General features: G+C 49.1%; 1 protein-coding gene across 1 annotated transcript in view; it reads left to right on the top strand.

The window, feature by feature from the left end:
• The first annotated feature begins 2,084 nt into the window (after window positions 1–2,084).
• MTOR (mechanistic target of rapamycin kinase) overlaps window positions 2,085–12,890 on the top strand; it is a 105,297-nt gene continuing 94,491 nt past the window's right edge. The window contains exons 1-12 of the mRNA XM_067567413.1: window positions 2,085–2,194; window positions 3,665–3,827; window positions 4,174–4,282; window positions 5,060–5,122; window positions 5,613–5,845; window positions 6,207–6,407; window positions 7,201–7,335; window positions 8,680–8,955; window positions 9,277–9,385; window positions 10,178–10,364; window positions 10,554–10,682; window positions 12,318–12,562. Coding sequence (XP_067423514.1) covers window positions 3,708–3,827; window positions 4,174–4,282; window positions 5,060–5,122; window positions 5,613–5,845; window positions 6,207–6,407; window positions 7,201–7,335; window positions 8,680–8,955; window positions 9,277–9,385; window positions 10,178–10,364; window positions 10,554–10,682; window positions 12,318–12,562 — 1,807 coding nt within the window. The 5' untranslated portion in view covers window positions 2,085–2,194; window positions 3,665–3,707. The remainder of the gene's footprint in view (window positions 2,195–3,664; window positions 3,828–4,173; window positions 4,283–5,059; window positions 5,123–5,612; window positions 5,846–6,206; window positions 6,408–7,200; window positions 7,336–8,679; window positions 8,956–9,276; window positions 9,386–10,177; window positions 10,365–10,553; window positions 10,683–12,317; window positions 12,563–12,890) is intronic.

Here is a 12,890-nt window from a genome sequence, read left to right as displayed (position 1 = left end):
ATCAGCACAGCTAGGCCCGTCTGCCCGTGCGGAGCAGAACCCCCTTGATGCACATTATTGCAGGATCAGGGCCTCCAAAATGAGCTCTAGTGATTTAAAAGCACCAGGTTCCTAGCTCCACTGAGTCACTGTTTAGCCTCGTGCAAGTCACTTAACCTCTATGCCTCGGTTTCCTCATCTGTGGAATGAGGACGTTCATGCCTGCCTAGGCTTGTAAAGTGTTTTGAGATTCTTGGTTGAACGGCATTATAAATCCTATGTGCCATCGCTAATAAATCTCATCAGCTGATCAGATCAAAGATAGGCCTCGGGGTGTTTTGCCACGTGTTAAGAAAGGCTAGCGCAGCTTTCCTTTAAGGAAAACATTTATGCTGTGATATTAATTCATTCCCTTGGTATAAAAAACCCCTCAGGATTAATTCATGACCTGTTAAACCTGCAGAAATATAAAGGTCATTTAGGCTTATATGTTTTATGGAGAGCTGATTAGTAATAGCTCATTACTCACTGATGCTATGAACAAAATTGTATCAACACAATGAAACAAAAATTCAGGGTTTTTCAGTGTATCTCCACTGCTCCCCTAAACCATGCAATCCATCCTCTTGAGGGTCCCAGCCACTATGGAAGTTAAGGGCACCCTGCATTGGTCAGGTCAAGCCATAACTTGATCTCTAATTGAGGAGGACAACCCACAGTCATCTGCTGAAAGGGGACTTATCCATCCACCAGGATCCTGCTTAAAATAACATGTTATGAGACATCACATTGTTCACAGCACTTCCCTATAGAAAGAGATTGGAGTGCTGTAGATCAAAGAAACCATGAAGGCTGCCATTGTATAGACCTTTCGTGGTGTGTGTTGCTCCTGAAGAAGTGCTGGTGGGTTGGGCTGAAGGTGATGCATGTGGTAGAATACAGGCTGAGTCTGAAAGCCTAAAGAACGGTTAAAATAAAGAAGCAATCAAACTGGGTGCTTCAGGGGAAGTTTATGGCTGTGACGGTGTAGAAGGAATCTCTGAACAATCAGGCAGGTGTGTAATTTGGGCAGTGAGTCTATTGCCATCCTTTATGATAGGGCAATGGATTTAGAATGTCAGTGGACATACCTAGAAAGGGAATGAGGAGATCTGGGATGTAGCCCTCTCCCTGCCACTAACTTACTACATCCCTTTAAGCAAGTCACTTAGGTCCTTGTCCAGTGAGTCCGCATGGACAGACCCCTATGTCCATGCACACGCAGCCCCTTAGACTCATGCAAGCAGAAGAGCCTACCTGTGCCGTTGCTTGAACGATCAGTCAAACCTCTCTGACTCAGTTTCCCCAATCTGCTAAATGGGGATAACAATCCGCAGGGATTAATATGTGGGAGAGCCAGTACTCAAATAATCTGGTACTAAGTGACAGTGGAAAAGCCTGTAAACTTAATGAGAGTCACGCTGATTAAATTATTAGCTATTAATTCAATGGCAAGTCTGTTTACATGAACACTTAACCCTTAACACTAGTGTTAAACAGTGGACATTAAACACTTTGTATAGATTATTATAGCTATGACGCAGTTTTCCACTGTTAGGCAGACTGGGTGTAACAGAAGCAGATAGCTTCTATATGTGCCATTACGGTAATGCAACCTTTCTGGTGCCCTTGGTGCTCTTCAGAAACGGCTCTGGAGATGCCTTGGAACGGGGAGACTCCTTTCATTGCTGCACCCAGAGCAGTAGAGGAGCTGGGGGTGAAGGGGATAGAAGGGCCAAGTGTTCCTGCGGTCTCAGCGTTTAAAAAAAAAAGCGACTCGTCTCCCATTTCCGCATGCGCACAATCGAATGTAGCTTCAGAGAGGGCGGAAGCAAAGGACACTTTCCAAAGGCGGGGCAAACGCTGAATTTTGACCAATCAAGCAGAATCCAGATTCTTATTGATGCAGCTACCTGTCAGTCTATCACCATCTGTCCTTTGATGGGTCCACCGCGACTGAACCCGCCCCCTCGGGCTTATTTGGGGGTGGAGCCACGCTCTCCTAGTAATGTCTCCTTTCCCGTAACACTATTGGCTACTGGATCTGCCAGTCAGATTCTCCTTAGCGCCGATTGGTTGGCAGTACTTCGCCGGCCCGGCGGCAGCAGGGGGAGGGGAAAGCCGGGGCCCAAGCTGGGGACCCGGTCGCTAGGGGCCGGTGGCGCGGGCGGAGGCGGTGAGTACGGGGCTCCAATCCGGGCCTGGGAAGTGCCCCCCCCCCACCTCCCTTCCCCCCTCCGTCTCCCCGGCCCGGCCGTGCTGGCCTAGGCCCCCCGGCAGCCGCAGGAGGGGGCGGCCCGGCCCGGCAGCCGGACCCCTGCCAGCGCTGCCCGGGGGGGGCGTTTCCGGGCCAGCCGAGAGGCGCTGGCAGGGGGCCTCCCACAGGTCTCTCCCCCGCGACACGGCGGTGCCCGACTCCCCCGGGCTAGCGCCCGCCACTGCCCGCGCTGACCTCTCCCCCTGCCCGGGCCCCAGCCGCGAGCAGCGCCCGCCGCTCTCCTGCCGAGGCCTCCCCGCCCTGCGCCCGTCTGGGACCGTGGCCTTGGGGCTGCGCCGGCTGGTTTCAGGGCTGGCTCTGAGCCCCCCGCCGATGCGGGCCGGGCCTCTGCCCTGGGCTGCGTGCGCAGGCTCGGCGGCCTGGCTGATCCCGGCTCGGCCCGCCGCCCTCGCCCCTTTCCCCCCCGAAACCGCCGCTGGCTGGGGTGCACCGCTCCTGCATTTCCCTGCCCAGGGACCGGGAGACCTAGCCAGGCTGCTCCTCCACGGTGCGAAGCCGGGGAGCTGGTCGTGGCTTCTAGCGAGGGGCTGGTAGTTGGAAAAATCCCACCCGGGCTCTTCTTCCGCAGGGGTCTCTGCTGTCTGCAGGGGTTTTAAGGAGGCAAGGTTGGTCCAGTGGTTAGTGAGGAATAGGAAGCCAGGACCCCGATGGTTCTAGTCCCAGTTCCGCCAGGGATCTGCTGTTTGCCCTGCAGCCAAGTGTTTGACCCGTGCTTCAGTTTCCCCCTTTCTAAACCGTTTGTTTTTAAACTTAAAAAAAAAAAATAATGCACCCATGGCAGTGGTCTCCAGGAGAGCATGCACGACGTTAAACCTCCCGTCACAGTGACTGTTGCTGGCACGAATAGACTTTCAGCCCATAAATATACATGGGAGGTAATAACGCTTATCAGCTCCTCGGGATGTTGAGGCCTGATTGTGTTTGTAAAGAACTTTGTGGTTCTTGGATGAAAGGGGTGGTAGAGGAGCAAACTGAAGGAATGAGGATGTTGACAGGCACACCAAGGGGTCCTTACGCCCCTTGTAACTTTGCATGACTGGGAACACCTCTGAAGCACGACCCCGTCTTGGTATTTGGGCAGGGATTTGATTTGAGCATGTCACGCGTAAGTGCTTTGGGCTAAGACTCTGTGAGAGTCCCAGTGGCTGAGCTAGGACCTGTTTGGTTAGGATGCACTGAAGGAGCTAGCGAGCCGAGATCTGAGGAGCCTGTATCCCTGTCCTATAGCTGATGGGGTCTCTGCGCCTACTGTGGCATCTGAACACCCCCTGTTTCTCATGAAATGTGTATTTGGAAGCAGTGTTACAGAGGGAGTTGTGGTTGGCTTCTGCACTAGCCAAAAGCAATAAACAGGTTTTCTGTCTGAAGGATCCACTGGTCTTGATGCCCCGAGCCCCAACTCGCCGCCACCATGTCGAGCACAGTGTCCATCCTCCAGCAATTTGCCAGCGGCCTAAAGAGCCGCAACGAAGAAATCAGGGCAAAAGCCGCCAAGGACTTGCAGCATTATGTTACCATGGAGCTCCGTGAGGTGAGTGCTGCAGATGTGGGAGCAGCATTAATTAGCTGGGGAGACATGTTTCTACTATTTGGTGGGGGAGTGAGGTGTGTCATTAGGATAATTGGAGCAGTGGAGATTTGGGATGCCGAGGTAGGTACTGGAATCGGACGGGCACAGGCAGGCAATGAAACGGGTTGGGTTAACAGGGCAGGGGCACGGGCAAGATATGTCATTGCTTCCTCTGGGCTTGAATCCCACAGTTAATTTACTGCTTTTGAGTTGAGGAGCCCTGGAAAGTGTTGTAGCCCTTCTTTATCTGGGGTATGTGTAGTAGAGGAGTGGTTGTAAATTGGTCTGGATTCTCTTTTCTGTGCAGATGAGCCAGGAGGAATCGACCCGCTTCTACGATCAGCTGAATCACCACATATTTGAACTGGTCTCAAGTTCCGATGCAAACGAGAGGAAAGGAGGCATTCTGGCTATAGGTGAGTGAAGGACTTAAGCGCCTCTGGTGAGCTTCCTCTTCAAATCGCTGTTATATAGGGACAGATTGTCAAAAGAACTCTGTACCCACAAGAGGTGCCCAGTATATTTATGAGAGTTCAGCGTGCTGGATGCATGTGGAATGCAGAGCTGTTTTGAAAATCTGACCGTGAGTGGCACAATGGGAGCTGCTGGGTGCTGAGCATTCTGAAAATCTGGCCCTTTTGGTGCCTCCTTTAAAACTCAGCCCTTGAAAATCTGACCCCAGATGTGGGTGTTGAGCACTTAAAATCTGGCCCTGAGCACTTCTGAAAATGTTTCCCGTAGTGTCCAGTTTTATTGGTGATCACAGTAGGCAAAGACTTGTTGCTTGAGAACATTAATTCTTTTTTATTTAAAGTCACCGGTCTCAAGGGCAACAGCCCCCATCCCTGTGGAGGGATCCAAATAGCTTTTGCCTTCATTTTGTTCAGTGTCTCCCTCAATTGCTCTGTTGTGCTTTCGTTCTTACGTGGCAAAGCTGCCCAGACATTGTGACATGCAAGGATGCAGGTAACTTGTATAAAAACACAGCCTTCCAAACAAAAACCCCCTATCCTTAGCGTTAGATTTTTGATAACTACATAGAAACTGCGTGTGGGTTGATTTCACCAGCCGTAACCAAACCAACCGCAAGGTGGCAGGAGGTGGTGGAAGTAACTTAGGTAAAGAAATCTTTGTTGACAGCATCTGATTTCAAAGCTGACAGTATCACTTTAAAATTGTTTCTGTGAATTTAGTGCTGTTGAAAGGTTCCGGATTGACAACCCTGGACACTGATGGCCTCTTTATCTACAGAGCAGGTACAACCCGGGCACTGGCAGTGCAAGCTTCTGCCACACTGCCCCCTGCCAGTGTGCCTCAACTTTGAACTGGAGGGACCATCTCTAGGGGTGAGGGGGGAGTTCAGTCTCCTTTTGTCCATTCAGTCCTTGGCGCCTCTACTGAGACTGCCAAGAAGGGGGCCGGTCATAGTGGTTGCATGTGGATGCCTGTCCGTTGGGAATGGTCCACGATTCAAGGGCGGATTTTTTTTTTAAAAACTAAAAATGGGAAAAGCTGTGTCCTGTGGAAACTACTTGGTAAACTTCCCTGTTTACTAAACAAATTCTGACTTTAAGACTGGTGACCCTTTCCTGTTGCTTGATTTCTCTGGTGGATTGCTGGTTTAGGAAGACATAATGGGAGTCTCTAAAGAATGGATAGGGAATACTAACTCTACTCCAGGGACTACCCTACTGTTTGGCAGTTACTCAGTGGCAGAGCTTTCACCCCTGTTCTCCCTCTCTTTAGCGAGCCTTATCGGCGTTGAAGGAGGCAATGCCACCCGCATCAGCAGGTTTGCCAACTACCTTCGGAATCTCCTCCCCTCCAATGACCCCGTCGTCATGGAGATGGCATCCAAGGCCATCGGGCGCCTTGCTATGGCAGGTGATACCTTCACGGCAGAGTATGTGGAGTTCGAGGTGAAACGGGCACTGGAGTGGCTGGGAGCTGATAGGAATGAAAGTCGAAGACACGCAGCTGTACGTACTCTTCGTCAGCCTTCCTGGGAAAGGGCTGGCTGCTCATGAGTGGTGGAGATGGGAACTATGCCTAGATGAGGGGGTGGAGGGACTGAGAGCTGGCTGGGGCTGGAATGGCTGCCATTGTATATCTATATGATGCGGGCTCGCTGCTCTGCCATTAATCGTGTTCATTATGATAGTCCCTTGGGACCAGCCAAGAATGAGGCCCCATTATGGTAGGTATTGTACAAATGCAGAGCAGATAGACTGTCCTTGCCCCCAAAAAACTTGTGTTCTCAACAGAGAGGACAGACACAGGAAAGGTGTCAGGCACAGATGGGAGTTCAGAAACTAACGCCATCATCTCTCTTCTCTCCAGGTTCTGGTCCTGCGTGAGCTGGCAATCAGCGTGCCCACCTTCTTCTTCCAGCAAGTGCAGCCATTCTTCGACAACATCTTTGTTGCTGTATGGGATCCCAAGCAGGCCATCCGAGAAGGGGCCGTCTCTGCCTTACGAGCCTGCCTTATCCTCACCACCCAGCGGGAGCCAAAAGAGATGCAGAAGCCACAGTGGTACAGAGTAAGGAAAGAATCCCTTCATTTTGGAACAGCTTTCCCCCAAAGCTCAGAAAGGCTTCAGTGGCAGCACCAAAAGCCAAGAGACTGATCCCTATATGTCCGTAGGGTTTGGCCTCTCTCAATCAGGGTTGAAAATGGTTTGGCCTCTAGAGCAGGCTGAACCAAACTGTTTCCACTACCCACTACAAAAGCATGTAAGACACTCCATTCCACCAGAGATCTACCATACTTTCTGTAACTTGTTGCCAGCAGTAGAACAGAACACTCAATGGAGCACACACACAGGCGTTCTGGGTTCTGCTACCTCAGGATGTCTTCAGCATCAGTGATCAAAGAGCCAGTCAGAAATGGCACGTTTACAACACTGTAGACAGGGGTCATACTTACTTGGCAATGAACAGTTCTAAATCCACCTGTGGCTTGAACAAAGCGATCTCACTTTGTCAAATTAGTTTGAGCTGAACATGTGCCATACTGGCAACCTGACTGAGGTGCCAAGAAATGAAAGGCCTCACACACACTTCACATAATCCCCAAGTACGCTATAATAATGGCGTGCTTTTGGGAGAAGATGAAAGACACAGGTCTCCCTGACCACCCTTCCTGTTGAAAACAGTTTGGCTTCCAGAGTAGACTGGGTCAGAACTATTCAGCACTCTATTCTAATGTTGGTCTGCTGAGGTTTGTAGCCATTCCTAGAAGTTACAGGCTCCCAGTAACTATTGACATGCTGTGCTCCCTTGTTCTGTGTTGGGGACTTGGTCTGTGTTAAGGTTGCTATTATCTTTGTTCAGCACACATATGAAGAGGCAGAGAAAGGTTTCGATGAGACCTTGGCCAAGGAGAAGGGTATGAATCGTGATGACCGAATCCACGGTGCCTTACTGATCCTCAATGAATTAGTGAGAATCAGCAGCATGGAGGGGGAGGTGAGTGACTTATCAAAATGGTTACCAGTGCTTGGTGCTGTAGTTGGGCAAATGTAGGTGTCTCCTCATTCAGTTTAATAAAATGGGGGCACATGCGATTAATCCATTTGCGTTGGAAATGGGTTGATCGGGCTGGAAAGGTCCATGAACAACTGAGGTCTAGGGCATTTTATTGCCACAAAAATAGTGGCAAGTTGAAGGGAATTGGTAGAACAGTAATAAAAATGTTTAGGGACAGGAGGGGGTACATTCATGATGGAAAGTGATATTAGCTAGCTTTTAAGTGACAACTGGATGTGTGGGGGAGCAAGTACAGATATTTGTGGGATATAAACACAAAGGAAGGAGAGGTATTAAAGGAAGGTATAGCCAGAAGAGATTGGAACACTTCCTGGTAGTGGATTAAATGAGGTGTGGGACAGTCACCCAAGGGAAGGGAAAGGGTGAAAACCCAATTGCTTGAGACTTTTAGATTAGAAAAAGCACTAGAGAATGTCCTTCGGGGAACAATTCTGTAGCCATCCCTTGGGACGGACAAGGTGATTGAATAGGTTTCTCTCCCTTTTCAGTTTCAATTATTCCTCTGCAATCTTTTCCCGGTTGTAGCTTCAAACCTTTCTTGCACTATGCTGTCCCCTGTGATCATACGTGGTAGGACAGATACACTGAACAGACAGTGATGTATGTGCTATCAGTTGGTAACCTGATAAAGTCTAACCTTATATAGAGTGTTTTAATTTAAGCAGCAACTTGGCACAAATTAAATTTTAAATGAAAGTGTGTTCGTAGGAAAGTTGTGTTCACAGGAAGTGTTTGAATGCGTTGGAAGTGAGTGTCAGCTTAGTACCCAGAACTGTTTAATCATGTGAAACTCAGCATAGTCTGACAGTCCTGCTAGACTATGAATTCACAGAATTATAGAAATTGTAGGCTGGAAGGGACCTTGAGATGTCCTCTACGCCATTCCCACCACTTCCTTTGATTGAGGGGGCCCTGGGTGCAGGGATGGAACAGCATTTCCCAGGAGAGTTAGGACCACTGCAATACTTAGCATGGCAGAACAAGGCCGATTATCGGCTTTTGCTCCTTGGCTCTGGCTCTTTCCCATTATGAGGCCAAAGAGGAAAATTCTTTGCCTAGGCTGCCTCACTACTGGCCACTTGATAGGAAAACCTATTGCATGTTAGGCACCTGGATGTCACAGCTGGCTTGCAGTTCAGTTCGTGCCATGCAGCCCCCTTGGTCTGGGTGCCTATGTCCCATGAGTTTTAGTTCTGTGTGTGTGTGTGTGTGTGTCCTCTTCTATTTAACTGCCTTTGAAAGTGGTTTTTCTTCTGTGCCCAGCGCCTTAGAGAGGAGATGGAGGAGATCACGCAGCAGCAGCTGGTACACGACAAGTACTGCAAAGACCTGCTGGGCTTTGGTACAAAGCCTCGCCACATCACCCCTTTCACCAGCTTCCAGTCTGTACAGCCCCCACAGTCGAATGCCTTGGTGGGGCTCCTGGGGTACAGCCCCCATCAAGGAATCATGGGGTTTGGAGCCTCACCTGTCCCGGCAAAGTCAACATTGGTTGAAAGTCGGTGTTGTCGGGATCTGATGGAGGAGAAGTTTGATCAGGTGAGTTGTGGGCATTTCTCTACCTGCCTCCCCAAATCTCCTACCCAGTGACTAGACTTAGTGTGATTTCCTTCCATTCCCTGTGCTGGGAGGCAATATGGCCCAGTAGTTGGATCACAGTCATGACTATATTCCTGGCTGATACTCTGGTGTCCTGGAGTGAGTTCCTTAAGTTCTGTGCCTCAGTTTAGCCTTCTGTGGCACAGGTATAATTATATCCCTTCCTGAGAGTGATGCAGCTGAATGAGAGTGGAAAACCTTACGATCCACACACGGCAAGGATGACAGGCATCCTATAAAGCCCAACCCCTCTGGTTTCAGGTGTGCCACTGGGTTTTGAAGTGCAGAACCAGCAAGAACTCTCTGATCCAGATGACAATCCTCAACTTACTGCCACGGCTGGCTGCTTTCCGGCCTTCTTCCTTCACAGGTGAGGGATCTTACAGCTGGGCTTTGGCTGAGGGTGCAACTGAAGGGGAGCTGGGGAGGTTCTAGCTCACGTGGTCCCATTGACCTGTGTACAGGTAATACAGAAATCTGAGTGCTTGGCATTGTGCAGACTGGTACTTTGATTCCTACTTTCAGTAATGGGAGTTACTGTCCTCCGGATAGTATTCCTTGACATCTGATGGGAATTCACTGCTTTGTAAAGCTGGCAGCTTGAAAGACCCTGCCTGGACTCTCTGTTCAGAGCCTTACACTGTTTCCATAGCGGGAGCCTATGAAAGGGATGACTGGCCTGTGTGGCTAACAGGAATTTGATTTCTCATAATCCCGTTTGTGTCTGCCACTGCTGACAGCAGCGATTCATACCCAGCCAGTCTCTATTCCCTGGTGAATTCTTGCAAGGATTCTTGTTGCCAGTGAGATGCTTCGAATGCCAGTGTTCCTTGCCCTCTGGTGCAGCTGCTTGCTGTGTGAGCCCCTCTAAGTGAGCATCCTGTGTATCTTACTGCTACACCAGGTGTGCAGTGACATGGAATGTAAATTAGAGTAATCGGTATCCTGGCCTATGTGGACGGAGGTTTGTAGGGAAAGGCTGTGTAGCATTAGCTCCATCTACAGTCCCTTAAACTTGCTGCCCTGTTGGTTGTCACTTGGAACAGGACCTGAATGCTTCATGTCCGCATTTTACTCCAGTTAGATGTGATGGGTATCCTGAACTTCAGCTCTATCAGGCCAAATTAACTCACTGATTGTCTTGTTCTGCTCTTGTGATCAGCTGATCAGTACCTTCCAGACACAATGAACCACATCCTGAGCTGTGTGAAGAAGGAGAAGGAGCGAACAGCAGCCTTCCAAGCCTTGGGATTGCTTTCTGTGGCCGTGAGGTCTGAGTTCCAGGCCTACTTGCCCAAGGTCCTTGAAATCATCAAAGCAGCACTCCCACCAAAAGATTTCGCCCACAAGTGAGTGTGTGAAGGTTAGAGAGGATGTTGGATAGACATCTACTGATCGTGCCATTTTTTGTATGACAGTGGGATGTGACAGCTTATTAAAGTGATAGGTATTCCCATGAGACTTTGATAAGTGAGGGGGTGAAGAGAGATGCAGGATTGCACTCTGAGTTAAATAGTTCATATGGTGTCTGCTTTCAGGAGGCAGAAGTCCATGCAGGTGGATGCCACAGTCTTCACCTGCATCAGCATGCTGGCACGAGCTATGGGACCCTGCATCCAGCAGGACATAAAAGAGCTTCTGGAACCCATGTTGGCTGTGGGACTGAGGTGGGTATAAGATGTGTTAGCAAGTTCTTCCATTAGCCACTGGGTGGCATTATTGGCCACGAACACAGCGGTCACTGTGAATGGAAAATACCTGTACATATAAAAGTGAGTTAGGAAACTCCAGCAAACAGAAGACTTCTTAATTGGCTTTGGAGAAAAGGCTGTCAAATGCATTTCTTAACAAATACTCGGAGGTTATATTGTTGTCTATCTTCCTGAGCTGGAGGAAATGGTGGAGTGTCCCGCTTTCAGGAATTCCTAAGACACTCCACCATCCTATTGAAAAGTCAAATACCAGGATGAAAATAACCCTCTAGTGTTGTTAAGCTAATTCTTTTCAAGATAAGAGGTGAGAACTAATCTTTAAGATCCAAGGAGCCAAAAAACCAATTACCTGTGGAGTATAAATACTCCAGAAGCTATTCCCTTCTCTTGATAAGGAATTCTTCAGCTCTTGGGATGGCAGCTGGGATGAGACTATGCATTCGAGTCAGCCAACTCGCACACGCCTCTCAAAAGTGAAATGTCCAAAAAAGAGAAGATTTTCAAACACAGGCAATTTTATTCTGTGACCAAATCCAACACCTGGATGCTCAGGTCAACACTTAGGTGTGTAAAATGGGTATTTGTGCCTTTCTGCTGCTCTGCATGTTTGAGCTCAGCAGTTAGGTGTCTAGTTGTGACTCCCATGTCTTGAAGTCAGGGCCAGCTTTTGAACTGTGCATTGCTGTGCTGAGCTTCCTGTGCCACGCCTGGTGCTGCCAGCTAGATTCCTCCAGCACTGTCAGTGCATATACATCCTGCTGGGGGGAGGCTACTCCTCAGAGAAGGCAGCAAGCATCAATTTGTCTTCAGTATGGGCTGTCTCTTAGGTTCTGAGCATGTGTCACTGTTTAAAGAATTGCTGTATAAAATAACTAGTCCAAGTGAAGTCAAGAGCAGACTCCCCTACTTCCCAGCACTGACGCCCCTTTCATGCAAAAACTTGGGCAAATAGAAAAACCCTGAAGGCCAACACATCCAGCTGTGTCAGAACAACAGGGAAGTGAATTCGAGGGCTGTGTTCTACCTCTAGCCTTCCTCCGCCTTCAGAGCTCAAATCGGGGACTCCTAGCACAAGTGTCCTAGCTCATTTCCTCTGCCAGGATGGAGGATATGGATAAAGGCAGTCTTTCAAACAACTGACTCCCAGGTTGCACAGTGCTTCATAGACTCAAGTGAACACCTGGAAGTGAATTGGTAGCCTTTGCTTGTAGAGTATAGAAATGAGGCTCCCAACACAGCAGGTGCTACTAAAATGATCCTGCAGCTGCATTCTGCTGTCGGTGAAACATCAGAGCAGTGTTCAAAAGTAACCCCATGCAGAGTGCTTTGTACCATTCTCCTCTGGAGTTCTACCATGCAGAAATTTCCTGGTAGTGCCTAAAACACAGTGTGGGCTAGGATCCAAGCAGTTTGTTTGTAGGCTCTGGAGTTCGCTTGAGGGCAGCTGTGCTCTGATAGCAGGTGTTGCTGTGACATTATAAACAACCCAAGTGTTTTCATGGACAAAGTCACAGGCTTGAATAAGAAACCAAAACATGTGGCTGTTCTTGTTCCTGCCTTAATGAGTGTCTGCCTGCTTGTCACCCTCAGCCCTGCTCTGACCGCTGTGCTCTATGACTTGAGTCGTCAGATCCCCCAGCTGAAGAAGGACATCCAGGATGGGCTGCTGAAAATGCTGTCTCTCGTTTTAATGCACAAACCTCTGCGGCACCCAGGCATGCCCAAGGGCCTTGCCCATCAACTGGCTTCTCCCAGTCTCACCAACATTCCCGAGGCCAGCGATGTGGGCAGCATCACCCTTGCCTTGCGCACACTGGGCAGCTTTGAGTTCGAAGGTAAGGTATGAAGCAAGAAGCAGGTTGGATGTGAGAGACATTAGGGCACTCAAAAAAAGCGTGCATGTCAGTATTGATGCAGGCTGCATATGCTGAAATTAAGGTTGCAGAACAATATCCATTATATCTACTAGTTCTTCAAGGAGGTCTTTGCATGTTCCCCCAGCTGAATGCACTGCAGAGTTTTGGGAGCCTTCTAGAAAGCGTCACCCATTGTGGATGCACAGTAACAAAAATATTTATATACTGTAATTAGAATTACAGTACAGAAATGGGTTTAAAAGCATTTAAGGAAGGGCTAGCCTTTTCCCTGGCTGGCCTATAATAG

Source organism: Emydura macquarii, unplaced genomic scaffold (assembly GCF_026122565.2).
Source record: "Emydura macquarii macquarii isolate MOO-44397 ecotype Brisbane River unplaced genomic scaffold, CSIRO-AGI_Emac_v2 contig_2768, whole genome shotgun sequence".
Classification (NCBI taxonomy): domain Eukaryota; kingdom Metazoa; phylum Chordata; order Testudines; family Chelidae; genus Emydura; species Emydura macquarii.
The sequence above is the reverse complement of the archived record's forward strand: the minus strand, read 5'-3'. Positions and strand labels throughout refer to the sequence as shown.